Source organism: Phyllostomus hastatus, unplaced genomic scaffold, assembly GCF_019186645.2.
Source record: "Phyllostomus hastatus isolate PE091 unplaced genomic scaffold, TTU_PhHast_1.1 phas_contig_98, whole genome shotgun sequence".
Classification (NCBI taxonomy): domain Eukaryota; kingdom Metazoa; phylum Chordata; class Mammalia; order Chiroptera; family Phyllostomidae; genus Phyllostomus; species Phyllostomus hastatus.
This window is the reverse complement of record NW_025333999.1, coordinates 13,098,786-13,125,206: the sequence shown is the minus strand read 5'-3', so window position 1 is coordinate 13,125,206 and position 26,421 is coordinate 13,098,786. Positions and strand designations below refer to the sequence as shown.

Genomic DNA, 26,421 nt, shown 5'->3' with positions numbered 1-26,421 from the left:
CAAAGTCAAGGCTCACAAGCTATTTGCCACCCATCCTCCATGGCAGATGCAGCGCTCACTTATCCTACTTCAAGTACGTCTGACCCTCTCGGTGGCACAACAGATCTTTATAGGGGTCTCCTCTTACCTTCCTCATCTTGTCTGTGGTTCCCCTTCATGGCGGCCCATAAACTAATGAGTATCTGAGCACCGAGTGCATCTTATATTTGGTGAAACTAGAGCTGTATACTATAAGCAGATCCCTTTAGTCCTGCCTCAGAACTTCAGTGTCTTCAACTGCCTCCCTCACAAGGCTTTGTAATGGTGACAACACAAACAGCATCCTTTGTGTGTCAATCCAGGGAGAGAATTCTGTCAGCTCTGCAGTGACCTTTGAAAGGGCACATGCCACTCCTTAGGGGCTGCACCAAGTCACACCGCTGCCATGTCACTGCACAGCGAACTGTCTGCATTCTCTCTCACGCACTGCCTGGCAACCTCCTGAGCAGTGGAGACAACCTCGGACCTGGTGCCATCTGCCTTGGGCTCACCTCCCAGCCCTGGCACGGCCAGCTGTGTGACTCTGGACAAGTTCCTTACACCCTCTCAGTCTCAGCTTCCCCACCTAAAACAGGAAATGGCCCACTCCCAGGAATGGCAGTAGGATCACGAGAATCAAAAGCAGCCATTTAGAAAGCATTCACTCACTCATTGTCTGCTTTTTCACTGCTCTTTCCCGACAAGATTGAAGCCCTGTAGTGTCAAAGACATCGTAAGACACATATGCTGAGTTTAGGTGCCTGTGAAGGACCGACTGCAAACCCCAGCGAGAGCTTCGGGTCCGCTCCCCTTCTGAAAAGATGGAAGAACCAACCCTGTGACTCTAAGTGACTTAAAATTGGCAAGTCCAGTGGTCACATCACAGCTCCTCCAGTTCAGTGCCCACCCTCTGCCACACTGTGAGGTGGCCAGGCTTTATCACCCACCAGGTAGAGAAATTTTTAACCTACATCCACACGGATCCCTAAAATTACTCACCTGAGAGGATGCCTGGAAAAGCCAAGCGGAGGTTTAGCAACCAGCTGTTAATAACAATCAGCTAAATGCTACAAAATAAAGCTAATTAGCACCATGGTAGAAACACTGTGCTACACGGGACAGCCTCCCAGTGTGTGTTGCACAGGCGTGCTCAGTGTGTGCTCTCCCAAACAGGTGAAGATGGAGAGGCACTTTTGGAAGTCAGCATGTCTTCAATGGGGCTACTTGGAGGGAAAAGGAGGGCGGAACCTAGAAAGATCCAGGCGCACCACCTGCAGGGCAGAGGCTGCCTTCTCCCATCACTGCCCCTGCCCAGCCTCTCTTCGGCCGGCCGGGTCAGGGCTCCAAACTCAAGCTCCCTCACTTGGTCGTCTCCAACTGAAACAAGGAGCCCAATTCCCCCTTTATATCACCTCTGCGGAAAGGGCTCTGCGCTCTCCCCACCTAGCCATGACCCTGAGGCTGCACAAGCAGTCTGCCGGGACAGAGCACTGGACAATTCCGGGTTCTAATTCTGGCTCTACCGCAAAATAGCTATGTAACATTAGACCTCGCTCTGGAAGCCTGGGTTTATTCATCCTCCCAGCTGGGATAATAATACCATCCCTTTATTGAAAGGCCGAATGAAAGAGTGCATGCAAGGGAGTATGATGTTAAATGTGTGTGAATATAGGGGGGTTCGTTGGGCAGGACCCCAGGACCTCAACCTATAAAGAAGCCATCCTGGATCCCATGAGGTTGTGGTCCAGGTGACAAGTTGGGGTGGCCATAAGGCTGTGCTGCGAAGCTAAGCCAGCCAGCGGGAGAGGAGGGGAAAAGTCAGTTCTAGATACACTGAGAGCTGAGCAGCCCTCCCAGAAGGCACCCACAGGTGCCACTAGAAGCCAGTGGCGAGCCCCACACTTTTACCCCCTGGGCCCCATGGAAGAGAGCTGGGGGGGAGGGGGGGAGCGGCGCAGTGAGGGCCCAGGCTGTCCTGGAGCAGCGCCAGAGGCCCAGCCCTAAGCTGCCCTGGCGCCGGGGAGACGGCCTCTCTTCCGGCCCGGGCTAGCTGGGGTGGGCAGCCTAGACTCACATTCCCTGTCGGGCCAGCTTTCAATTCAGAACTTGATCTAGAATATCTTCTTCAGTTACTCAGAATTCACTTCAAGATTTATGAGTTTCTGACAAAACACTTAGGTCTTAGGCTCATTTCTATTCTAAAGCTCCCCCTCTGTCGATATTCTTTCCATATAATACCTATACAGATGTACAGATGTAGCTGTACATAAACACACATGGCATTTTTCTATGAAGAGCCAATGGCACCTAACCTCTCCACTCAATGCCCCTGCCCTCACTCAACCATAGACCTTCAGAGACCTCATCAACAGCCTTCCTTCTCAACTGAGGAGCTGAGACATGACATGAAGTCACTGGCCCAGGGTTCCAGTAACCAGACAGGGTAACCCCAGACCCTGCAGTCTGGAATAAGAGACGAGATACCCCAAAACTCCAGACCCTGAAGTCCTGTCAGAATGGCTGTGGGGTATTTCTCTTGTCTTTGGGGAGAAGTCAAAGTCGATGAGCTCCTTGAAGACAGTAAGCGCACCTGTCGCAACAATGACAGGAGAAAACAATGACTTAAAATAATAAGCGTGCCCAGTGAGTGTGTATTTAGGTCCCTTGCACCAAGCGCTCACAAAAGGTGCTGCACCAAACTATAAAAATGGAATGCTGCCTGACTCCTAGAAGCTTCTAAGGTCCTGGCATGACTTTGGAGGCTCTAAAGGTCTACACATACACCTCTATCTCTAAGAGAAGCTGTGGTGCTCCAAAATGATAAGAGTACCTTATTGCTGTCTTATTGACCTTCTTAAAGAAAAAGTTATTTTTTCTCTGCAAGTTAGTTGCAAGTTATAATGTATCCTGGGGAAAAGTTCATTCCTACCACAGTGAGTTGCTTTCACAAACCCCAGGGACTCTCTGGGCCTTGGTCCCTCTCTGTGACCGATTCGGTGAGATCAGCCCATACAGTTAACAGGCCTTACGCTGTTGTGGGTCTTGGCGGAGATGGTCTTCACGCTGTCGGGGTCCCAGATGACCAGGTCAGCGTCAGATCCCACAGCGATGCGGCCCTTCCGGGGGTAAAGGTTGAAGACTTTGGCTGCATTGGTGCTGGTCACAGCCACAAACTGGTTCTCGTCCATCTTCCCAGTGACCTGAAGGGTACAATACACGCACGCACACACCAAAGGCAGGTCAGACAGCGAAGGCTGGAACACGGCTTAGCCACGAAAGTAAGCACACTTTTGACACATACAACTTAGATGGACGTAAGGGCATTATGCTGAGTGAACCAATCTCAAGTGGTCACATAGTACATTTCATTATACAAACATTCTCAAAATAACAAAGTCACAAAGATGGAGGACAGGCCAGGAGGGATGCGGAGATCTGGCCAGGGGGCCGGGGATGGGAATGTAAGGGGCGGCATGGGGAGGGCCTCTGTGGTGACAGAGGTCGTCGGTATCTTATCTGGGGTGCTGGTTATATGAATCTACGTAGGACAAAATGACACAGACACATACACGCACCACTGTCGACCTCCAGGTGTTGATAGTTTACTATAATTACGTGAAATGCAACTAAAGAGGGAAAATGGGTCTTATCTAACAAAAAATAAAATAAAATAAAGCTGCCAGAGCCACCACGCCACTTCAGGAAACATCACCGGGCAAGCCTGAGTGCAGGTGGTCTTCTCAAACACACAGGCGCAGACCCAGGCTTCCGTCCAGCCAACCTACAGCCTCAGCCCCACCCTGGGTTCCTGCAGCCGCAGGTGCCCATCTCACCTCCTCATGTCCCTCCTATGCTTTCTTATCTCTACTGCTTGTGATCCACGTCCCTTTACAGACATAATTTGAAGACGTGAGGGCGTATTTCTGAGTTAGGAAACCCACTCTACAGCTCATAGAAAACTGGGCAAAGGAAATGAGCTGGTCTTCAGAGAAAGAGAAAAACAGCAATGGCCCATGAGCACATGAAAAAAAATAGTCACTCCTATCAGTCATTGAAGGGATTGAATAAAACAAAATTCACCAATCAAATCAGGTTGGGGGTGTTGATAACCCCAATGTGGACCTGGTAGAAGTAACTGGGGGTTGTCATATGCTGCTGGCAACATGCAACTCAATGCAATCTTTCTGGAAGTGACTTTGACCCCTGTATATGGCACAAGACTTAAAAAATACACACATCCTTTGTGCCAGCAATACCACTTCTAGAATTCCTCCTAGGAGCACAGTGACAGACATGTCTGGGATGTACATCCCGTAACAAAATCAGGAAGAACTAGGCGAGGCTCCACATGGGGACAGAGACTGGATCGGTCAGTGGACTGTGCTAGCCCAGCCCAGAGGGGCTGTTCGTTTCTCCCCCGGGTGGCAAGTGGCTGTTTTGTCTAAGTACAATTCAGTGAGATTTTGAAACTCTATCTCACTGTTCACACATACCACCAAGAAAGAAAATTTTGCTTGATAATGTTAAGACATAAAAGTGCATGACAGCATTAGAATCGCACACTGCTTCTGCTTTCGCGTGCTCTGAGGCTTCCATAATCCAATTCTTTGGATTCTGTATGAGAAAAATAAAATCCCACTGCAGGCGTGGCCTCTCAGTCATGGGAAAAAATAATTTACACTTAAAGGGCATATCTAATCCCTAGCCATACAAACATGCAATCAAAAATCAGTTTCAAGATCACTTATGCAGTTAACACCAAACTACCATCAAAACAGAAACAAACAACTTTTTCTGCATGGAAAAACATCAAAAACAACACAAATGTTTGAAGAATCGCAAATGAATTAGAGTTCAGCATTAAAATGGAAGTCTGCTACAAAAAACAACAAGATTTTCAACTATATTTAAGGATGTGGGGACCTTTTCATTATGCATCATCTTATTGAAACAGGCCACAGAATAGTATGTATGAGGCCACGTTATTTACACACATACACATACATATTATATGCACACACGTGTGCTCCTGCACTGGCAAAAGATGAAGAGACATCTGGCCGACATGTGAGTTGTCATTAAATCTGAAAGACGGTGTTACGAGTAGTTTTTAGTCACTTACATTCTCTCTGGAATAAGGCTGTATTTTCTGAATAATCTAAAATCTTCATTTAAGAAACAGAAAACCTGTCTGGTTATTGTTTTAAACCACTGAAAATGGAAAAGCCACCAGATCCCTCAGGGTCAGGGTCTGCTCCCAGCAGGTTGTGGGGAGTAGAAATGTTAAGCCCAGAGAGCCCCTAAAATCACTTTTAAGGAAACTGAATGTGTTTCTAAGAGCAGCAGATTAACTGAGAAAGTCACCACATCCTTAAGGAAGATTTTTCTTGACTGATCAAAAGAGTTTCTCTTTAACTCTGTGGGGTTGGGTTTTTTTTTTTCAGTATCCATTGGTCACAGATGATAATTTAAAAAATATATATGAAATGACCTCTATAAGGAGTGGTCTTGGATTCCCAAACCTAAGAAATATTGTCACACAAGTACCAGCTCCTAAAATTTTCTCAACTGCCATTTCAAGGCAAAGTGACATGAGACCCATGGCCCTCGGGGGAGGAGGCAGGGGAAGGCGGCTGCTTACCACGGCCTTATCCCACACGACAGACATGCGCTCCTCGGTGCCGTTGGTGCCCTCTGGGATCAAGGTGAAGTTGTCCTTCCCGACGGCCTTCTGGGCGGTGTTGAAAGTGCAGTGGGCACTGCCAGTCACCTGCAGGTCTCCGCTACAAGAAAAACCCAGGCGGCAATAGTAAACTGTCAAAGCTGAGTGCATTTCTTTAATGCGCCAGGCCTGTGATAGTTTTTGAAATAACCCATCCTCCCCTTGGGAGATAGGAAATTTGGGAAGATATGATCCTGAGGAGAATCTGTTCCGTGAGGCATCTAGGGGTGTCACTGCACTGTGGGGGGATCCTTCTGACCCCTCATTCATCCCTTTGGTTGACTTTCAAGATGGTTTTTATTCTGAATCTCCCCTCCCCCACCTAATGGCATCAAAGCGATAACCCCCATTCCCATTCAGTGATCTGAGTTTGCAGAATGAGTGCCTGTCTGTGTGCAAGCCTGCTTTTGCTCATGGGATGACCCACCAGGTCATGTTGGATCTGAGCAAAGACCGAGGATATGAAGGGTGAACAAGACTCTAAGACTCACCAGGACAGCAAGGAGTTCAGAAAGTCCGGGGTGGTCGGGTCGGGGCTCAGGGGTGGGGAGGTGACAAAAGCCGCGGCCTTGGCCCAGTTCTTGCTCCAGTAGTGGGAGCCGTCGGTTCCCAAGCTGGCAGTGATGGGCTCGCCGTACACCACGGTTCCTGACGAACGGATGACAAAGCTGAGTGCCATGCCACAAGAGAGCAAGGAAGCCACCCTCGTTAGGAGTAGCCACCTCCCAGGCAGCGTGTCCAGGACTCTCACCATCTCTTCAGATCAGTGACAGCCTCACCTCACAGGTGAGAACACAGATGCCCCAGGAAGTCAAACACCACAGCCACCAAAGTCACCCATCCATGATGTGTTCCCAAAGAGTCTACCCTGGGAACCTGTTCTTCTAACTCAGCCACTCTCCCAGGGGATCCGCCACACCATCCGTCCTACACTGCCGATCCCCAAGCCCATCACCACTCCGGACTACAGTCCAGGACCCAGTCCTGATGGCTATGGAGACTCCAATTTTTGGGTGATCCCTGGTGTTTCAAACTCAACCTTCCTACTCTGCAAATCCTCCCCGTGCCCTCCCAACACTTCCCAGTCCTCTTCTCAGTGTCTCATCTGGTTAATGAGCTGAGAGAGGAAATTAGACATGATATCAAGGGGTTGAAGCATTTGAGAGCAAATATACATCTGCCCAAGTAGCAACTGGGTCCCAGAGTCAGCCCCTGAAGGGAGGGGCCTCTAGTGCCACCAGACTCCCAGCCGAGTGAGAAATAAAGGACTTGCACAGTTACACTACTGAGACTGGGAGGGCTTCCACAGCCTATTCTGACTTAATTAACATGCATCAAGAAAGAACACGTGTTCCCTGACGCTCAAATCACGCCCACTTCTCTGTCCATTCACACACAGGCCACAGAGGGGAATTGCTTCTATCCACGAGTGCCGATGCTTTAAAGCCTGAAATGCATACTTTCTTCCCACCACATACCATCCCTTAAGTCTGGTCTTCCTTATTTGTCCCCAGCTCATTCCAACAGAGCCTCCCAGTCAGAGTTTAGATTTGCTTTTGCTTTCCCAACCTCCTTCACCACCTCTCCGTTCGCTCTCTGTGACACGCAAAGGGTGCTCTTCCTACAGCATTACCCTCCCAGGCCGTTCCCTAGTGGGAGTCCTCCCAAGGAGCATTCTGCCTCCAAAAACAAAAACACACTCCTCCCTGTCACCGGATGCCCTTCAGGGTCCAGCCACCTAACCTCACTGACCTCCCACTGAACAACATTCAAAACTCAATCCCAGCCTCCACTCTTATAATCCAATAACCACCCTGTTTGGAAGTTTTTGGTTCTCCACTAGATGGAGATCAATGTGAAGAAAATGAATCTGCCTACACATAGTAGGACTCAATAAATGCGTGTTGAATTGATTAAAGGGTATAAGCTTTTATTAATGAAAGGCATCAGCTGGAATGGGATGTCAGGCCAGCCACACACCACCAGGACTTCACCCTCCCCCTCCCCCTCACCCACAGGGCTCCCCCTCCCCCACAGTGGTCCTACTCTCCACACACACAGTCCTTGGGGCCAAGTGCTGCTCAATCAGGAATGTGTCTCCCTTCCTCTCCACAGCCCTTCCAAGGCCTTATCTCTAGATATTAAACCACAACACCCTCTATGCTGCAGTTGCCACTCTGAGACCTGGCTCCTCCCAGCTGTCCCCTCCAGCCTCAGGAATGTCACAAAGGAGTCCCTGTTCAGCCAGAGACTGTTAGCAGCCAGGCAGAGAGTTCACTTGGAGACATCATAACAACACAGAAACAAGAGGAAGGTCTTCACACTTGGGGGAGCTTCACCAAAAGAAGCCCCCAGGAGACACAGGCCACCGCTCAGAATCACCAGAAGGTCCTCTGGCTTCCAAACCCACTCACGGCCTCCTGGGTGGAAATTGGTCTGAGGAGCCAGCTGGGTGGCTACACAAACTGCTCCAGCTCATCCCAATGTGGAAAAGCACCGAGTAATGAGAAGGCCATGGCAGCTGCCAGGTCCATTTATGAAATGCAAGTGGCTGAGCAGACCCAGCCCCACATGGTTTTCCAAGACCCCTGCTCCCAGCTTCTGGTCAGCAGCTCTTCTGCCCAGCCAGGTCAGCAGGCCCCACTGGCTATTGTCACAGCACCAGGGTGGGGCTGGTGCAAGTCATTAGGAAAACAAAGTGCTCAGGACTCATAACCCTAAAGGTTTCCTGGTTTTGTTGACGTGAAAACGTTTAGAAGAGCAGAACTGCTTGGAGAAAAAAAGAGCCGCTTGAGGGTCTTTGAAAATCCTTGGACAAACATCGAGTTTCCTGATTTTCCTGTAACTTGCTATTATTGCTCATCCTCAGCCTGTTCTGCTCTCCAGTCCTGCTCTGGAAAGCTGAGGACAAGGAGGGGCTGGTTCGGGATTCCTGGCTCTCACACGTGTGAATGCCCCTGACGGTGGTCTTCATCTCAGCACGTGAAACACAACTGCAGGCAAGGGAGGAACTGGCACACACAGAACATGCACCTCACCACAAAGGAATGAACACGGCCTTCAGCCTCTGGAAAACTAGAAGTGGATCAGCTTCAAGGCCACTGCCGACTAGACCAGCTTCCTTAGACCCAGGCTGAGCCGGGGTTCCTGGACCAGGCCAAGTGGAGACAGGGCACTTGGAGAAGGAGAGAGGCCTCTTGGGGCTTCTTTCTGCCTTGCCCTGCTCATATTCCAAGGGATTCCAAGGTGCTTTGCTGTCTTCTGGTTTATTTCTTTTCTTCAGTCCCCAAAAGCAGGGCAGGAGTTACCACCCTGTGGGAGACCTCCACCGCTGGTGGGGAGTACGGGACTCCCAGCACCAATGACTCAGTCTGCCAGGGCGCCTCTCCCACCTTATACACACTGCGCCTGAGCGAGCCGGGGATGAGCTTCTGAACCTCAGCCAGGCCAGATGCCACTGGCCTGCGTGCCAGAAACAATTACCATTAATAATAATAAACCACGGAATAGGCTCAGTTGGCCTTTCCACACTCCTCTAAACACACTGCTGGTGTGTTCTTGGCAGAGCTTAGACCTTCATGATTTTCTTCTCTGGGGAAAGTCTAAACTGCAGGCTGTGCCCCAGGCCGGAGGCTGGCAGACTCTCTAGGACAGCCCCGGACTGCGGAGCAGGGGGTCGCTGTCTGTTCGCCATGGGCCAGGGTGGAGTGCATTAGAGAAGGACTGGATGGCTGGGGCTGAGAAATGTCAGACAGCCTCCATGAATGAGAAGCAGAAGACATGTGCAGAGTTGAAACAATGGACAATCAGGCACATGTATTTCAACACACAACCACAAGATCAGTGACTGGGTCTCTCTCTCCCTCAAGGAGTCTGTGCCAGAACCCAACAACCAGGCCTACCAGTGGGCAATCAATCCTGTCAGATTTTGGTACCCAGAGTGTTTCCCAAAAAAAAGAGAGTCAAAGGTCTCTGAGTGAGCCTGGGTCTATGGAATCGGCTCTCTAACCTGATTTGATTTCTAGGCACTAATGACTCACTTCCAGGAGTAAAGAGCGTGCCCCTGTCGTGCTGCAGCAACAGACATGCGCAAACCAGCCCCACCACTTGATCCTCCTATTACTTACTCTAAGAAGCCACATTTGGGTTGACCATGTACTTGATACCCTAAAACATTTTTGTCAAACTGAGTAATAGGAGATTGGCTAGTTGTTCCTAATTGTGCTGGACAAAGTGAGAGAAGGAAAGGATGGGCTCAGGGATTCAAACTCCCAGGCCAAGTGCCACATCAGCAACCCCAAAGTTCCTTCAGCCCTGAGGGAAATCCTTATCTGCAGGAGCTTCCGGGTTCATGTGACTGGGAATGAACCCAGACTCATCCAGCCCGCAGCTGCAGCTGTGTTAAAAGGCAGACTGATTTCCCGAGATCTCAGAGTCTGCTATTAAAGTGAGGGCATGGAGGCAGGGATTTCTGCCTCCAGACAGTCTCGGGTTCCAGCTGCCACACCTGAGCCTCCAGGCCCACCCTGCCATTTCAAACCTGCCAGGGCCCAGGTTTTGGTGAGATCTTATGACATGCACAAGCCAACCCATGTGCCACTCTTGGGGTCCAAGGTTGCTAGGCTATACATTAGCTTAACACAGAGGATCCCCCACCCCGGAGTTGGTGTGGTCCTCAGGGCCCCAGGACCTCATGCTTCTCATTGCGCTTGAGTCATTCGTGCTGACCCGCAGGGCAGAGGAACTCTGGCCTCGAGTTTGGGTTCCCAGGGCTTAACATCCCTCGGCAGCCACCAGATATTTTGAACATTCTGCGTCTGGGTGAGGGGGTGGGTGAGGAGGAGTGAAACAGAATAGTGAGAAGCTAGGGAAATTCTTTGGCAAGAGGACTCGGGAAACTGAGACAGAGAGCTGAACAAACTGGCCGAGTGCTTTACAGCCAGGTGCATGTGGTCACCGGTCACCAGGGCCAGGGGTCACGAGTGACCAGGGCAAGAGGCCCCGAGTGCCTGGCAGGGGGCAAAACTGGGAAAACAAGGGCCTGGCCCCCAGGGTAACCTGTCCTCCGGGAGATGACATCTGGGCCTCTGTCCTGTTTCAACTCCAGGCCCAGGAAAGGCACAAACCAGGTAGGCAAAGCCAGAATCAACTACAATGACCAGTGACCCCCTGCCCTATCACTGATGAATCAAAGGAGACCAGGACCCTGAAAGGATGCACTTGGAGAACTGATGAATATTCTGCTGAGAACAACCCTCCCCTGAGACTTCCCCTAAGATTCCAGCAGATAAAAGCCTCCAGGCAGAGGACCCAGGGCACACATGCTCTCCCGCTGGGGAGCAGCCTGAGCCATTCCCTTCTTCTCCCCTCACTTCTTTCTTAGTCTCCTAAACTCGAAGGCAATGGGCAGCCGGCAGCTTGTCCCAGGCTAATAACCTGACCCTGTCCCCAAGGCCCCCTCTTCTCTGACTTCCCAGGGAGCTAAGGCAGCCCAGCCTGGGCTCTCCTGTTGCTTCTTCTATGCCAAGCCCTTCCTCGTCTCACTGTCCCCAGCTTTAATAAATGCACCCTCACAGTCACCTGGACTCGTGTTGTGGATCTTCCCCACACGAAGCCAAGAACACCCACATACTGCAGCTGGCCCTCGGCAGACCCGCTCAGGGCCAGGCCCCTGTCTGGGAACAGGAGGGCGGAAAAGGTTGTCCACTGGATGAGGTCAGGCACTCACTGCCTACGCTCTACCACACCCACAAGGAAGGTGGCAGAAGCCACACTGGATTTCACACGTGGACAACATGCAGCCTAAGAGAGATGGTCCAGAGAACCCCACCCTCAACGGGACCCTTGGTGGAAAGTGAGTCTCGAACCCTGGGTGCTGTTTCTCATGGGCTTAATGATCTAACAGGCAAGAGACTCAATCCCCACATTTCAGGTTCTCTTTCATGCGAGCCTTTCATGCAAGCCTATGACATTGACTGATGTCTAAGTCCTACGACGAGTAAACACTGCTCAAGGTGTTCTGGTCCTGGCTATGTTCTCAGTTCCTTCTCTGAAGAATGAAGCTGCTCCCAGGCTGCACTGCAGGCGGTGCTGCTGGGGGAGGCAGCATGTACCAGACTGTGTCTGTGGAAGACCCAAGGAGGTGGTGGGTCCGGCGGGCGTGTGATGATCGTTCTCATTTATGTATATTTCATCTCATATCCTCACACACCCAAGCACCCCATTAGATACTAGACTGAGGACCCACAGTCTCTGGGTGGGGGACTACAGCTGGTTCAATAGGGGAAGAAGATGCAGGGTTACAACTTTCCCACAGCCCCCATTTGCAGAGCCAGGGCGGGTCCCCTCACACAGCCTGGGACTGGCAGATATGTCTGTGAGCACCAGTGCCTCCCTCTGTGCGCCAGTCACACCTGGCTGCACCATGGGAAGGGTCAGTTGGGTGACACTGACCCTTCCCATGGTGACTTTCTGCCCATGTGCCTCCCCTGCCACTGATGGAGGGAAACGCTGGGACCATGTCTGGTCAGTGGCACAGAGGCCTGCAGTATCACATAGTCAAAGTAAACAGTAAAAGGTCTTGAATGAATGAAAAATCTCTCCCATTTATAGATAAAGAAATGGAGCAGCAGGAAGTTGGCCTCACATATGCCTCCAAGGACCAGAAGAACCCACTGAGAAAAGAACTTGTAGTAGAAAACCCTTGTCCTGGTCAGCAGGCATCTTTCCCGTGCTTTTCCACCCAGCCCTGCAGACATGAATGATGGCAGCAACAGGAATAGTTATTACATACACCTGTGTGAACAGGTGTATGCATACACCTCATTTACGCATCGCCATCACCCTGTGTGATGAGTCACTGCTACTGCCCTCCCCTTGCAGATGGGAAAAGGACACCGGGAGGACACCTGACCTGCCCAGCCTCATGTGTGAGTGCACAGCGGACCTGACATTGGATCCAGGACAGGATATCAATCCCAGAGTACTAACGCTTAATAAGGCCTTATAGTGCTTTTCCTCTCGGTCCACACTGTCCATGACTGTGCTGGGGGTCAGGCTTCAGTTTTACCAGCTTTGTTGAGGAACCCCAACAGACACCGACAAGAAGATGGTCACGTTTCTTATATTAAAATAATCTCAGAACATGAAGTTGGATGTTCACACAGATGGTCTGCCTGAGAGATGCACAATGATCAAAGCTCAGTTCCACCCCTTACCAGCTCTGAGGGTCCGTGTACTCAGCTGCAAAGCAAAACAAAATACAAAAGGCCCTGCCAGGGCTGCCTCCCACAGCTGCTGTGAAGCTCCAATGAGACAAGAAGTCTTAGAGCCTACAAAGCCAGCTATGATTTCTCCCTCTTCCTCAGAAGCACCCAAAAGTGCTAGAAACTTCCCAACAGCACAGGCTCCTCTAAAGCAAAGGCTTTGGAGAATCAGAGTGAGCAAGAGTTTGAATGCAAGAGCCACCCTGGGAACCACGCTGCAGGCACAGTTGGGACCCACACCTGGAAGGTTCTGGAACAAGAGACCGAAGTAGCCCTTCTTCACGTTTACACCCTAATACTCACACAGGATCAAAGTCATAGAGACAGCAGAGGGACATCATCAGGCACTAAGCCCCAGAGTCTTAGAAACAGGGCTGGTTTCTATAACAACGTACTCCAGCTCCACATCTTCAAGTAAGGAAACTGAGGCACAGAAAGGAGAAGGATCTCCAGGGCACCCAGCAGGGCTGGCCCAGAGCCCAGCACTCTGCAACCCAGGCCAGAGCCGGCTGCACCCGGCTGGACCCAGGTCTGATGAGAGGCCCAACTCCTCCATCCTCCAGTTTGGGCAAGTCAGAGACTAAATGCAAAAACAAGGCCTCAGTGTTTGAATAATATTATTTGCACATTTAAGTTTACTGAAGCTATATTAAATGTTTAACTTTGTGTTTCTTGTGATCATCTGGGATGGTGTGGTCGTTAAAACAAACAACATAAGCAGCACCCTCCCTTCCCCTTTCCAGACACTGTGCCCACGTCCCGGTGCTGCAAGGAAGCAGTGGCTGTGACTAACACTGGGTGCTCGGCTGATTCCCACCTACTGGCCTGTGACACATGGGTGCCTGTGTGACAGAGGGCCCAGGTGACGAGGGTCACTGACAGTCATCATCCACAATGTCTCCTAGAAACAACTCACAGCCGATTCTGAGCAGATGATGTTATTTTAGGTGAACGTTGTTTTATTTCCAAAAGGCAAGTCCTTCCAGCCACCAAGAGAGGCCAGGCTTCCAGGAAGATGGCAATGTAGCCACCCTATTGCTCTAGAGCTGGCAGACAGAGGCCCCAGGGGAGTTCCGAGGAACAGGGCCTCCAGAAGCCATCCTCTCTCAGACCAACTGACTCATTAGTCACAGGGCAGTCTGATCTAGATCTTGCCCACATCATCCATCAGTGAAGAAACCCTAGTCTTCATCCATGAGGATCCCATCCAACAGAGAGGCAGAAACTGAACCAGAGGTCAAACTGCTCCCTTGTTAACAGAGAAAGAGGGATGCAGAGAGAGAGCAATAAAGGGATGGAAGACTGAGAAAGAGACCAAGTAGAGATACAGAGACCAAGAGAAAGCAGGACAGAAATCAAGAGAGAAATGGAGACAGAGATGGAAATAGGAACAGAATAAGAAGTAAAGAAAAATGGAGAAATACAGCACTGGAGAGATCCAGAGAAGAAAGAAGGATGAAGGGAGAGAGACAAAGGACACTTGGTGACATTCCTGTCCACATGAGGCCGAGAGCCACCCGCTGCATCCACGATACGTGATCAGGCACCCTGGGCATGAAGCGACACTCCTAAGCAAAGTGCATGTGGTTTGATTATCCAAACTCACTGCCAAGGGCAGGTTGCAGGCTGGCTCTGTTACATCCATAATGGATGAGGTGCCCACGGAACAGCCTCTGGAAGCTGCACTTAGTAAATGAGGTCCCAAGAACCTTCTTGACGGATTCCTAGTAATAGGCGAGCCAGCCTCAGTTCAGAACACACATATGTAGTATACAGAGAGTGACTTGTGCATCAGGAGCACCCGACAAGACGAATTCGTGGCATCCTGTCCCGCGCCCCCACCAGCTCTCTCACCCAGCGGAAATCACGACCAGCCACAAGGGAAAATGCATTTTGCAACAGAAAGTCCCCCAGAAGGAAGATGCTGCAGCAGGTGGAAACTGATGTCATCTGTCTAAGGCCTACTTCATTTAGACTGAATCAAATTAAGTCCAACCTTTCTGTAGAAGGGGGAATGGGGGAATGTGTCTCCCACCCACTCTTTGCTGTGTGCAGCTTTAAATAGATGCGAACAGGGCCACAGTGGCGGAACAGTGGGAGAAACTGGAGCTGCCTACCTTGCTCAGCTGTAATTAGGTTAATGCTGGAATGTGGTAAAAGTGGACCACTTGGCATGAGGGTCTGGAAAAGGAGCCCTCCTCCTTCCGAACCCGCTGCAGTCAGACAGTCAGCAGCACTTACCCTTTTTCCGGGCCTGGGCGATGACTTCAGCTGCACTCTTGCTCATCACCTTGGTGATGTACAGGGGGCAGTTGGTCTGGTTGGCGATGGTAATCGAACGATTCACTGCTTCAGCCTCAACCTATGGAAGAGCATCTGAATGTGAAAACTGTCCCCACTCCCACCTTTACCCTCCACCCCACAGGAAAGGCTAAGGTGGATGGCAGGCTCCCTGTCCCCAGGGCTCTATCCTGAGTGGCACTTCAGAGGAGGATACACCCTGCCCAGGGTCACTCTGTATCAGGTGAAGTGAGGGGGCATTCCTCCCTGGCCCCTCTGAGTGGTTCTAAGTGTGGTCACCAGGCTGGCAAAGGCAGCATCAGCCTGCAGTCTGTAAGAAACACAGATTCTCAGGCCCTGCCCCAGACCCACAGGATCAGTACCTCTTGGTGGTGCTACCCAGAAATTATGGGTCTTAACAACTCTAGGTGGTTTTTATGCTTGATAACATTTGAGAACCACCATGCACCAAAACTCTGCTCCCAATTCGAGTGCAGTCATTCCAATTGCATGGGCTTCTGTCCAACATATGCAGAGGAAGCCAGCACAGTCCAAGAGACAATGCGGCCTTGCAGGGTTCTGGGAGGGAGCTGCATCTGTGCAAACCAAAGCCTCTCTGTATGGCATGGCCAGCCACAGGCTGGTGCAACCTCGGCATGAGACGGGCAAGAACTGCCCTAACTAATAATCTGATTCTTTAAACTCAATGAATCCATGGATGAGATTTCAAAGACTCCATGTGCTGCTCCATGCCTGATCAGGTAAGACCACTTAGAACAAGTTCTATCTTACAGAGAAATCAACCATGCGTGCTTAGAATGGGCAACTGGAAAAGCAAGAAACACTGTGGAAGGATGACTCTCAAAAAGGCTTGTGCCCCTCCCAAATCCTGCCAAAAGGCTGTGGCCTCAACTCTGTGAGGCAAGGGGCTGGGTCCTACTCGGTTTTTTGCATCCTCCTCAGTTTTTTGCATCCTCCTCTGCTCGCCCTCAATGGTCCCCAGTGTAATGCCCGTCCACAGCAGGTGCTCAAAATGTTTACTGCACCAGTAAATGACTTCACTTTATGTTAATGGCTAAGGCTAGGCTGTTCCAGAGAGCTGTGATTTTTCACAAGAAATGACGGCACTCCCAGCTGAATCATCTGAACCACCAAGTCTCTGCAGGAGCCTGGCCAAGAGCTGAAGTTCTATAATTGCATTAACTGGTAAATCTAATTTAATAAACTAAGACAACTTCATTCACATTTGCCCTCCCAGGCATGAAATATGTGAAGAGAGATGTCTAGAAACCTAAAGACAAACCAAATGGCTCTTGAAAAAGCTCATTAAACATCCAAATGTTTTTAATTCCTGGAATAGCTAAATGATCAGCGCTCTCTCTCGGCTCCAGTTACAACCAAAGTGCCTCTGGCCCAGGCAGCACGAAGGACAGATGTCCTGCATCCCTGCTGTTTTCACCCCAGAAGTCCACAGAGTAAAGAAGGAAAAGGACCCCCCTAGAATCCTCATTGTTTCCCAGGGATGCCCAGTGACCACCCCCAACTTATTGTCCCAACCCAGACACTCTGAGAGTGAACAGAGGCACTATTCATAACTGTGTGGGAACGATGGGTGGGGCCAGACTGTCCTGAGAGACTGGAACAAGTAATCATCCTAATGAGGGAGCAAACGGAGCACAAGTGCCACTTCTGGCAGGGCCCTCCCCAGAGGACTGGCTCTGGGGACCGTTGGGTCCCAGGGTCCTGTCTGGCTTCGCTCACCCCGCGTGCTGTTCTGACCCCTCGCCTGCCCCAGCCTTGCTTGGCCTGGAGTGCAGGCCGAGGCCACACTACAAGGTCACCTTGCGGAGACAGAAGGACAACTAAACCCCAAATCTCTGGGCTGCACCCAGAACCATGGAAGGATCACACTTTACCCATCTGTGTGTGTAGGCATGTGCCTGAAACATACAGCACACACTCTCACACACTGGGCTCAGCCTCAAACTACAGCATTAAAACGTTGTGGAAATGGTGTCACACTGAAAAATTAAAATACTTATTTGCCTCATTATAGAGCTCTCAAGACTTTTGGGGGGTCATCTAGCCCTGCATTCTGATTTTAAAGATGAGGTACCCCAAGATACAGAGAAGAAAGAAAACTGTATAGGAACACACAGTCAGTTCACACACCAGTGCCAATACAACACACCAGTGCCAATACACACACCAGTTCCAGTACACACACCAGCACGAGCATCAGGACACACACCAGTGTGAGTAAACACACAGGCACCAGGACACACACACCAGTGTCAGTATACACATACCAACATCAGGACACACACCAGTGCCAGTACATACACCAGCACCGGGACACACACCAGTGTCTGTACATACACACCAGCATCAGGACACACACCAGTGCAAGGACATACACCAGCACTGGGACACACATCAGTGTTAGTACACACACAGCAGCACCAGGACACACACCAGTGTCAGATCACACACCAGCACTGGGACACACACCAATTCCCGTGCACAACTTGCCCCTCGTGGCTCAGTGCCCCACTTCTGCACTTCCCAGTCGCTCCTTCCCACAAGGCCACCAGGAAGTTCTTTCTCAGCGAAGAATTCTTCATCACCCTCAGCCCATGGCTCCCCTCTCCTCCCTGAGACAGAGTCTTAGGCTATAACTCATGCAGAGCCTGTCCCCCTGATCTGACCCAGTCACTTTCTATGTCTCTCTTTCCCTTCAGAAGGGGCCACCTTCTCCTTCCCCTCACCGCCCCCACAGGGCCTGTCATGGGCGCACTCAGCACCGCTGATACATTGGTGGTTTCCAAAGTTCTCGGCGTCTCCCTCTCAACCCTCTCAGCTGCAGACAGGGGAAACCTGCCGGCAGCCTCCCGGCAGGGTCAGAAGGAGCAGGAGGGAGTGGTGGGGAACGCTCCATGTGGTTCCAACACGGGCAAACCACCTGGCTCTGGCAACACATCACCAACTGCACAGGAACCACACTTCCAGAGGTTATCAACGGCTATGTCCTATTGGCAGTATCTCCCTAACTCAACTGTGAAGCACAAGTTCCCCCAGAATGGCTTCATATTTTGTTCTCCTTATCTCCTTAGCTCATGTAGGGCTTAATACACAACCGATCCCTGGCGACACACTGAAAACCATCACCAGCAGCCCAGGAGAAGGTGCCTTGGGGGCCTGGTGGCTGACAGGCTGCCATCAGGCACACGAGTCCTGTCCCTGGCAGAGGGCAGGGTCCTCGGAACCAGCCGAACAAAGAGGACCTGGGAAGGCAGGCAGGAGAGAAAGCCCCCTCCAGCAGTCCCTCATGAGATAAGAGGAGCCTCCAAGGAGCCAAGAGCTGCCACATCAGAGCATCCGGGATCTGCCAGCCCCTCAAGGAGGCTTTGTCATGCGCTGCTGTGGATTCTGAAATTCTCAAAGCAACAACTGCTACCAGAGTCTCCTGTGTCAATCACGAGGAAATGACTGACACCTGTGGAACAACAGCCCTCTGAACATGCTTCTGCCTGTTCAGGGAACCCAAGGCAGGCTTTGTACCTTATTTTGGGGTTTGCAGGGATCTGGGGGTACAGAGCAGGCAGCAGGGGAGAGCAGGAAGCAAGCCCCACAAAGACTCTAAATTTAAGCAAGTGCAGAAATAGCCCCATGTGATCAGGCGAGTGGCACATGCCTTCTCAGAGCCAACATCTTCCTGCTACCTGCACAGTAGTTGATCAGGTGGATGTGGCTCCTCAGCCAACCAAGTGGATGAAGGTGAGAGGAAACTTTGTAATTAAGCCCAGCCCAGGTGTCAGAACCTGGTCACAAGGGCCCACTAGCTTGATGCTGAGCTGGGGCTTCCGTGTGCATATGTAAATGTGTATATGTGTGTGCACTCATGCATAAAATCAGCCCTGGGTTCCCTTAGCATCAGCTACTGAGCCTGTCTCCCTCTCTCCTACACACATCTCCCCCAAATCGCTGTCCACCAGCCAGCGCAGCAGGGGGCTCCCCGCAGCTAATGCAAGCACCTCAAAAAGCCCACTTCAGCCTCCCTCTCCCTCATGCTGGTCTGGCTCATGCCTCCAGCTTTTGTAGCACGCATGGGGAGGCTGGCTGGTCATGAAAGGAACCCTGTCCCACAGCCTGGAGAGGGACATACAACACTGAACTTTTAATAGCTTCTGTCCTGGAAGGAAGGGAGAGGAAAATGTCCCCAGGGCCACAGACAGTGCTGACAGTGCCCTGGTGTGTGTGTGCCTGCGTGTCTTTGTGTCTGTGACTCTGTCTGTGTAAGCATGACCCGCATCTCTGTGCATCTGTGTATGTACCCAAGTGTCTGAGTCTGTCTCTGTATCTTTGTATGTATCTGTGTCTGTGTGTGTATCTCAGTGTGCCCACACCTCTGTGTGTGCTGTGTGTCTTTATCTCACCGTGTGACTGTGTAGTGACTATGTGGGTGAATTTGCAGTAGGAAGGGCAGGATGAGGAAGAGTAAGCCCTCAGTGTAAGACATTGCGAGTGGCTTCCACCTCCACTTTTTTCTGCCTTACATTCTCTTCTAGTCTCACCCTTGCCCCAAAGCCTGAGAACAAAAGGGCAGTGGACACCATGCCACCTCGCCCCACCAACCCCAGGCAGCCTGCTGACTGCACCTTCGATTCAGCCCTTGTGAATCCACTATCTTCACGGGGAGCAGACCCCTATACCCGATGGGCCCTAATGTGCACACTTCCTGATTCAGTGGGAACACCCCAGTTTCAGAGTTCTGAGATTGGGGGGCCCTGCTACCACTCATACTCCTCTGGTCAAGCCTCTCTCTCCACCTGTTTCTGGGGGAAAAATCCTAATTTTAGGCCTACATCCAGTTGTTTGATGATTTCACCTGCCCTTCTCTTCCCACCCTTTCCATCACTTATTTCCAGTAGAGAGAAAGTCTGTTGGTTTCTGGGAGAGTCCCTAACGTCCTCTTTGTCCAGAGCCACCAGGTCCTCAAATGCCTGACCTTGAACCTTTCATTAATGAGCCAACTCCTGAGAAGCAATGAAAGGTCACAAATTCTGCTCTTAGAACAACAGATTCTCCATTACGTACCATGTGGACACCCTCAGTAATTCGCAAGCCTCACCAAGAAGCAATCCCGACCTCTGTGCCAGCAAGGCCCCTGCTCTCCATTTTCCCACCCCCATTTTGAAAGATTCCGTCCACAAAACGCTGCTGATTACCCTGTGCAGACTTACCATGGGAAAATGTATGCTTCCGTTGTACTTTCTAGACACTGAGAAGAGTTTTTATATCCCGTGATTGCGTTTTGGAGACTGGTGAGACTTTGGAGGCCCCCAGGTATGAACCATGGAACCCAGATTGCAGGATGCTGATAAACAGTGGTCTGTGTGTGTCTCCCTAAGAGAGGGCTGGAGAATTAGAGACAGAGAGAGGCATCTTCAAGCTAAACAAGCGCATTGCTATACCTCATGGCTTGGGCTAACCCTTTGCTTTGCCTGAGTAGCTGCACGTGGGCAACCTATGGCTTCTCAGAGGGACCTAAATCAGCATCCGAGAAGCCCCATCTCAACAGGCAAAAGGCGCTTCTGCGTGACTCTGGCAGCCCAAGGGACACAAAGGACATGCACTCCATTCCGCAGACACTCACCTCCTCGGGCCGGCTCAGCACGTGTCCCTCGGGGCCCGTGATGCCCAGGTCCAGTATCCGCTGCTGCTCCTACAACAGTGAAAGAAGCCAGGCTGTCAGCAGTGTGGTGTGTGCATGTATGTGTGTGTCTCTGGATGTGACTTCAGGTGGCTATGAGTGCTAGAGACCTGGGTTAATGTCACTCAGGCAAGACCTGAGAATGGTGCTGCTGACTACCAGGCTCTCCTCCCAAGACCCCAGGAGAGAAGGGCCCACGAGCCCGTTCCCAGTCCTGCTTGGGCTACAACAGATCAACCATGGTCTCCCAAATACACACAGTGGCGCCCTCAGATGCCACAATGGGAACCATCTGTGTGGGTGTCCATGCCCCACCCCACACAGGTGGCTGCATCCCTGCAGCAAGAAGAGCAACATCTGTGTGGAATGGAGCAGGCCATGGGTCCTACAGAACACAACAAGAGGTACTGGTGTCGCACACTGCCAGTGAGACTGTCAGCATAGAACCCCAGGGGGTCCCCATCAAGATCCCCCATCTTTCCACCTGGAGCTGAGTTACAGAAGGCACCCCTATCTCGAGCCTGCCTCCCACCCTGTGGTTCACGCAGAAGAAGAGGATGGACAGAAAGGCTGGTACCTCTGCGATGATGTCACCGTTCTCTGCATGGACTTGGGCAATCGCACCGATATCCCGGATCACACTCAGTACCTCGTAGATCTGATAGGAGGGAGTTGCAGTCAGAGACAGGCACTTCCATCTTCCTGTTCACAGAGTACCCCTCTCCCTGTGGCCTCGGGGGTCAGAATGGGCACCCTCTCCCCACTGCTTCTCCAAGATTTTTTTTTTTAATGTACCCTCAGGGCAATGTTTCTGGCCCTGTGTGGCAGAGAACCTCTCAGAAATTAACCAAGGCAGGGTAACCTCAGAGGATGTGGACTGGGAGCAAGAAGCTCACAGTCGACACCAGGCCCTGAATATGCCTCTCAGCCATGCAGCCCAGCAGCATACTGGTTCCAGAGCCTGGCGGACCTGGGCACTGGGCTCACAGCCTCCCCCAGCATAAACGCAGATCAAGGACTTTCTCCACCAGCCATTTCCCCGAAAGCTAAGGGATGTTCATACACTGCAGGCGGCTTTCAAGGCAACAGCAGTGTCCCAGTGTCCCAAATGCCAGGGAACCTGCTCCAAAAAGCCAACTTTCTCACCTGGGAATCCGTTAGCTGGAAGCGATCTTTGAAAGCCATGTACACAAGGAAAGAATTTACCCCTGGAAGACAGACAAAACAGACCGACTATAACATGCATGACTAGAGCAGATAATCCAAACAATCTGGAAGGGAGTAAGGAAGTACAATACCATGCATGTGTGTATATACAGGGTGGGGCAAAGGTAGGTTTATAGTTGTTCGTATGGAAAAATGCATGCACACTATGATTATTTCATTATTACAAGAGCCTTAATAACTGTTTCACATACTCACAACTGTAAACCTACTTTAGCCCCATTCTGTACAGAGAGAAAGACAGATGGAGACAGAGACAATGATAAAGTAAATGGGGTAAAACATAAACAACTGGGAAATCTGGGAATAGGGTGCAAAAGTTCTTTTTAGTATGTATATAATTTTCTAAGTTTAAAACTGTATCAAAATTAAAAGTTGCTGTTATTTTATTCACACCAAAGAGTGGAAGCAACCCAAGTGTCCAATGACAGATGAATGGATAAACAAAATGTGGCACAGCTATCTGATGAATTATTCAGCCTTAAGCAGGATGGGAATTCTGACACCTGCTATAACATGGATCAACCTTAAGGACATTATGCTCAGTGAAATAAGCCAGTCACAAACGGACAAATACTGTAGGGTTCCACATATATGTCAAATGCATAGAGAGAGGAAGGAGAATGGAGGCTGCTAGGGGCTGGGGAAGGGGGGTTGGGGGGTTAGTGTTTAATGGGTTCAGAGTTGCAGTTCAGAAAGATGAAAAGTTCTGGAGATGGGCAGTAGGGACAGTTGCTCAACAATGTCAATGTGCTAATGCCACCAAACTGTACGCTTACAAGGGTTAAGATGGTAAATTTGATGTTACACTGTAGTTTACCACAATTAAAAGTTAAAAATTAAACACAAAAGTTTCCTCCAACTGTTTAACTTTAATGAGAAAATCGATGAGAAGATCCTGTTGATGAAGACCTATAATAAAAGTCTTTTCTTTGGTAAACAGACTGCCCTGCATGCTATTTTTTTCCCATCTTTTGTGTTTTTTAATAGTTCATTTTTTTATTGTATTTGTTTCCATTCCTCCCTACTGATTTTTAAGAAAAGGTTCAGGAGTGTGACAAACATATGCTCCCACTCTCCTCCTGGCATTTTGGAGTTCTTGTCCCTCTGCCCAACACTCATCACAATGATAAACAATTGTACTGACAACCTCACAGCATTGGAGCTTAATTCAAGCCACTGGGGATGCTGGAAGCTGCCTAAATTCAAACCTCAGGACATCTCAGCCCTTCTCTACTGCTAGGCAACAGTTGCTATGGTAACCCTCTAGGCTGATTTAGAGTAGATTCACTTTAAGTATGAAAAGTTAAATTTTGGTATTCTCAAAAATGAGAAAGATCAAGGGTTAGCTATTTTCTTTTATGTTGCACCTTCATGCTAGAAAGAATCTTAGGATATCTAATCCATACATACCCTCCTGTGAGGGACTTTAAAAAAAATTGAGACTCAGAAAATTTAAGTGATTACGTTTGTGGAAGAGTACCCACCTGTGCCCCACAATTCCCTTCCTGCTACTTCACTCCCACTCATGGGACTCCTGCACCTGGAAGTCTGCAAACCTGAAAGCAGCAGGGGCTTCCCTGACATTTAAGATACTGTGAGGTCTCCAATGGGACCCAGGAGTCACATCAAATCTGTGGCCAAGTTCAAGGGGACCCTAAATGATGATGTGAGTTGGTAACACCACCCCAATCACCAAGTTTCCTGTGGACAAGAGGGTCCCAAAGGCACCTTGAGGTCCTCAAGACTCCTCCAGCTGTCCTGGAAATCTTTCAGAACCCAATCCCTGGAATCCTGCTCCTCAAAATAGTCCAATGGGCCAAGAGACTGCTTAGGTTCTCTCAAATCTGTCCTGGTTCTTCCGGGTTTGCAGGAAGCAGCTGCCCGAATCCTCTGCTCTGGGTCTGAGGCACTCTCCTACAACTGCCCAGGATCCTCACTGAGATATGCACTGCCACCCTCTGAGAGCAAGTCACCCAGGCAGCCTCAACCCCCCAACATGGCTGGGGTGCATGGTTCCCTCCAGCCAATAAGCTACAAGCAGGTGTGGCATCAGAAGAGGTCCCTGGAATAAGGCTCAGGTTCTCCTATCAATGAAAGCTTCTGTGGCCATGTTGGGTCAGCCATCTCCACCCAGCTGAGGCCCTTGCTCCTCACAGGCCCCGCCCAGGGTGAGGCCGAAAGGATCTATGGGTCAGCGCCACCTACCATGGTCCTTCACCAGGGCCTCCATCTCCTCTTGGATGCCCTTGTGCCACTCGGTGATGTCCACATGCAGAGAGTAGTCGCAGCAGGACTTGCTGTCAGCCCATTCCCTCCACTGGTCGAAGGCAGCCAGCAGGCTTGTCCCTGGCTCTGGCACGACATGGTCAACTGGAGAAGAGACATTTGTTGTCATCAATAACAGACTCAAGGCCAAGGCCAACAGCTGCTTTCCCCTTTCAACCCTGAACAAGCCTCCCTGTTCAGAGTCCAGATGCCGATCTCCACAACCAATCTCTAAGCACCCACTGAAAGCCACTGACCACCCAGGAGGGGAAAAGCAGAAACTCGGCGTGGCCGCTCCAGTGAAACCACGCGGGACCTGCCCAGATCTGGTTTCCCAGCTCAGACTCCCTGAAAGCACACACCTTGGGTGCATTTCTCAGACAATGAGTCATTATGGACAATGGCTGTGTCGAATGGCCAGCCAGGGCTGCCAAGCCCTTCCCTGAGTTGATGGCTGCTTATGAGACACCCCCCACAGACGGCGAGGAACTTGAAGATGCTGGACTCCAGCCACGCAGACCGGGCCTTTTAAAAGATCCCTGGCATATCCACTCTCTCATCGCCACTCAAATTTCTGCAGCATAATGCCACTTTGTAAATTAATGGACAGCTTTCGTCCTCAGAGTTCAAAGGACTTTAAAACTGTGGTCATTGTTACATTATTACTGAGCTCAGCCGATGTGGAGACAGAGGACTCCTCTGGAGCCAGGCTGACCTGAGGGTTTGGTAAACTACTTAATCTCCACTACCCAAGTTTCTGTGCTGGTTTAAAACAGAGATACTGCCAATCACATACATTTGCCATGAGGGTTAAAAGAGATAGCATCTTAAGGCATTCCCCTATTTAAATCTGCCAGTGGCTTCCCCTTGCTCTTCAAATAAACATTAAAGTCCTCGACAAGGTCTACCCTGCCCACCATGGGCCCTGATTGACTACCTTTGCAATATCACCTGGGACCACCTCCCCCCCACCCTCAAGCTGCCTTCCACTCTCCACACCATCAGCCTGCTCTCTTCTGCACTAGGGCCTTGCTCCTTGCAGGGCCTCCTAGGTCATGGAGGGCGCTCACCCAGTTACCATGGCAACAGGGAGTTTACGAGAACTGTTATTACTCATTTCCACACAGAGACATTAAATTACAAACTGAAATGACTCGTCCAGGGTCAAATCAAATTTCTGCAACAAAGACGACAAAACTGAGGACTCTTGGTGCCCTTAAGCAATTCTTCTAAATAAAATATTTGATTTTCCACATGCAGGTAAGCAGTTCTCAGCTAATGTCAGTGAGCTCGGATTTCTGAAAGGGATCAAATCTTGCAGATGCTGCTAAACTGGAATCAACTGAGCTCAGCTCTGTAAGTCTCAAGAATGTGGACATCTAAGCTAAATTTTCTTGGGACAAAACTGACTTTTTCTAAGTAGCAGTATATGCAGTTAAGTGGGTACAGACACAGCTGGTACTGTGATACGATGCTGTCTAGAGAAAGCAGCGAGGATGCGTGCACTTCTCTGTTCCTTCGGGAAAACACTAACCCAGAAACCCTCACAAAAGAATTCCAGTTTCTCTTCTGAAACTGTGTTCCCTGCTTGGGGGGTGGGGGCAGAAGTAATCATAGTTTGGACAGAGTCTCCCTAGTCACACCCATGCCCCTGACCTCACCTGTCTCTCCCCTCCAAACCACTCTCTTCCTATGTAGCCAGAAGGACCTCAAATCATTCATCAGAGCCTGTCATTCCCTGACTAAATCCTCTGGTAGCTGGCCACCATCTTCACAGTAAAAATTTAAACTCCTCCCCAAGATCCTATGGGTGCATTCCTAGCTAATGCCCCCACATACTCTGCCACCTGCCTCCCACGACAAGCTTACCACATCAGGCCGCCCAGCCAGTTTCCAGCCCTTGACCTGCCCAACCCCTCCCAACCTCCACA

General features: G+C 50.4%; 1 protein-coding gene across 3 annotated transcripts in view; it reads right to left on the bottom strand.

The window, feature by feature from the left end:
- Positions 1-26,421, bottom strand: part of DPYSL2 (dihydropyrimidinase like 2) — a 103,002-nt gene that overhangs the window by 6,509 nt on the left and 70,072 nt on the right. For all 3 annotated transcript variants that reach the window (XM_045852976.1, XM_045852977.1, XM_045852978.1), the window contains exons 4-11: positions 24,431-24,595; positions 22,145-22,206; positions 21,576-21,656; positions 20,942-21,010; positions 15,247-15,367; positions 6,232-6,388; positions 5,660-5,801; positions 3,048-3,218 (exon numbers count right to left, since the gene is read on the bottom strand). In XM_045852976.1, the coding sequence (XP_045708932.1) occupies positions 3,048-3,218; positions 5,660-5,801; positions 6,232-6,388; positions 15,247-15,367; positions 20,942-21,010; positions 21,576-21,656; positions 22,145-22,206; positions 24,431-24,595 (968 nt within the window). The remainder of the gene's footprint in view (positions 1-3,047; positions 3,219-5,659; positions 5,802-6,231; positions 6,389-15,246; positions 15,368-20,941; positions 21,011-21,575; positions 21,657-22,144; positions 22,207-24,430; positions 24,596-26,421) is intronic.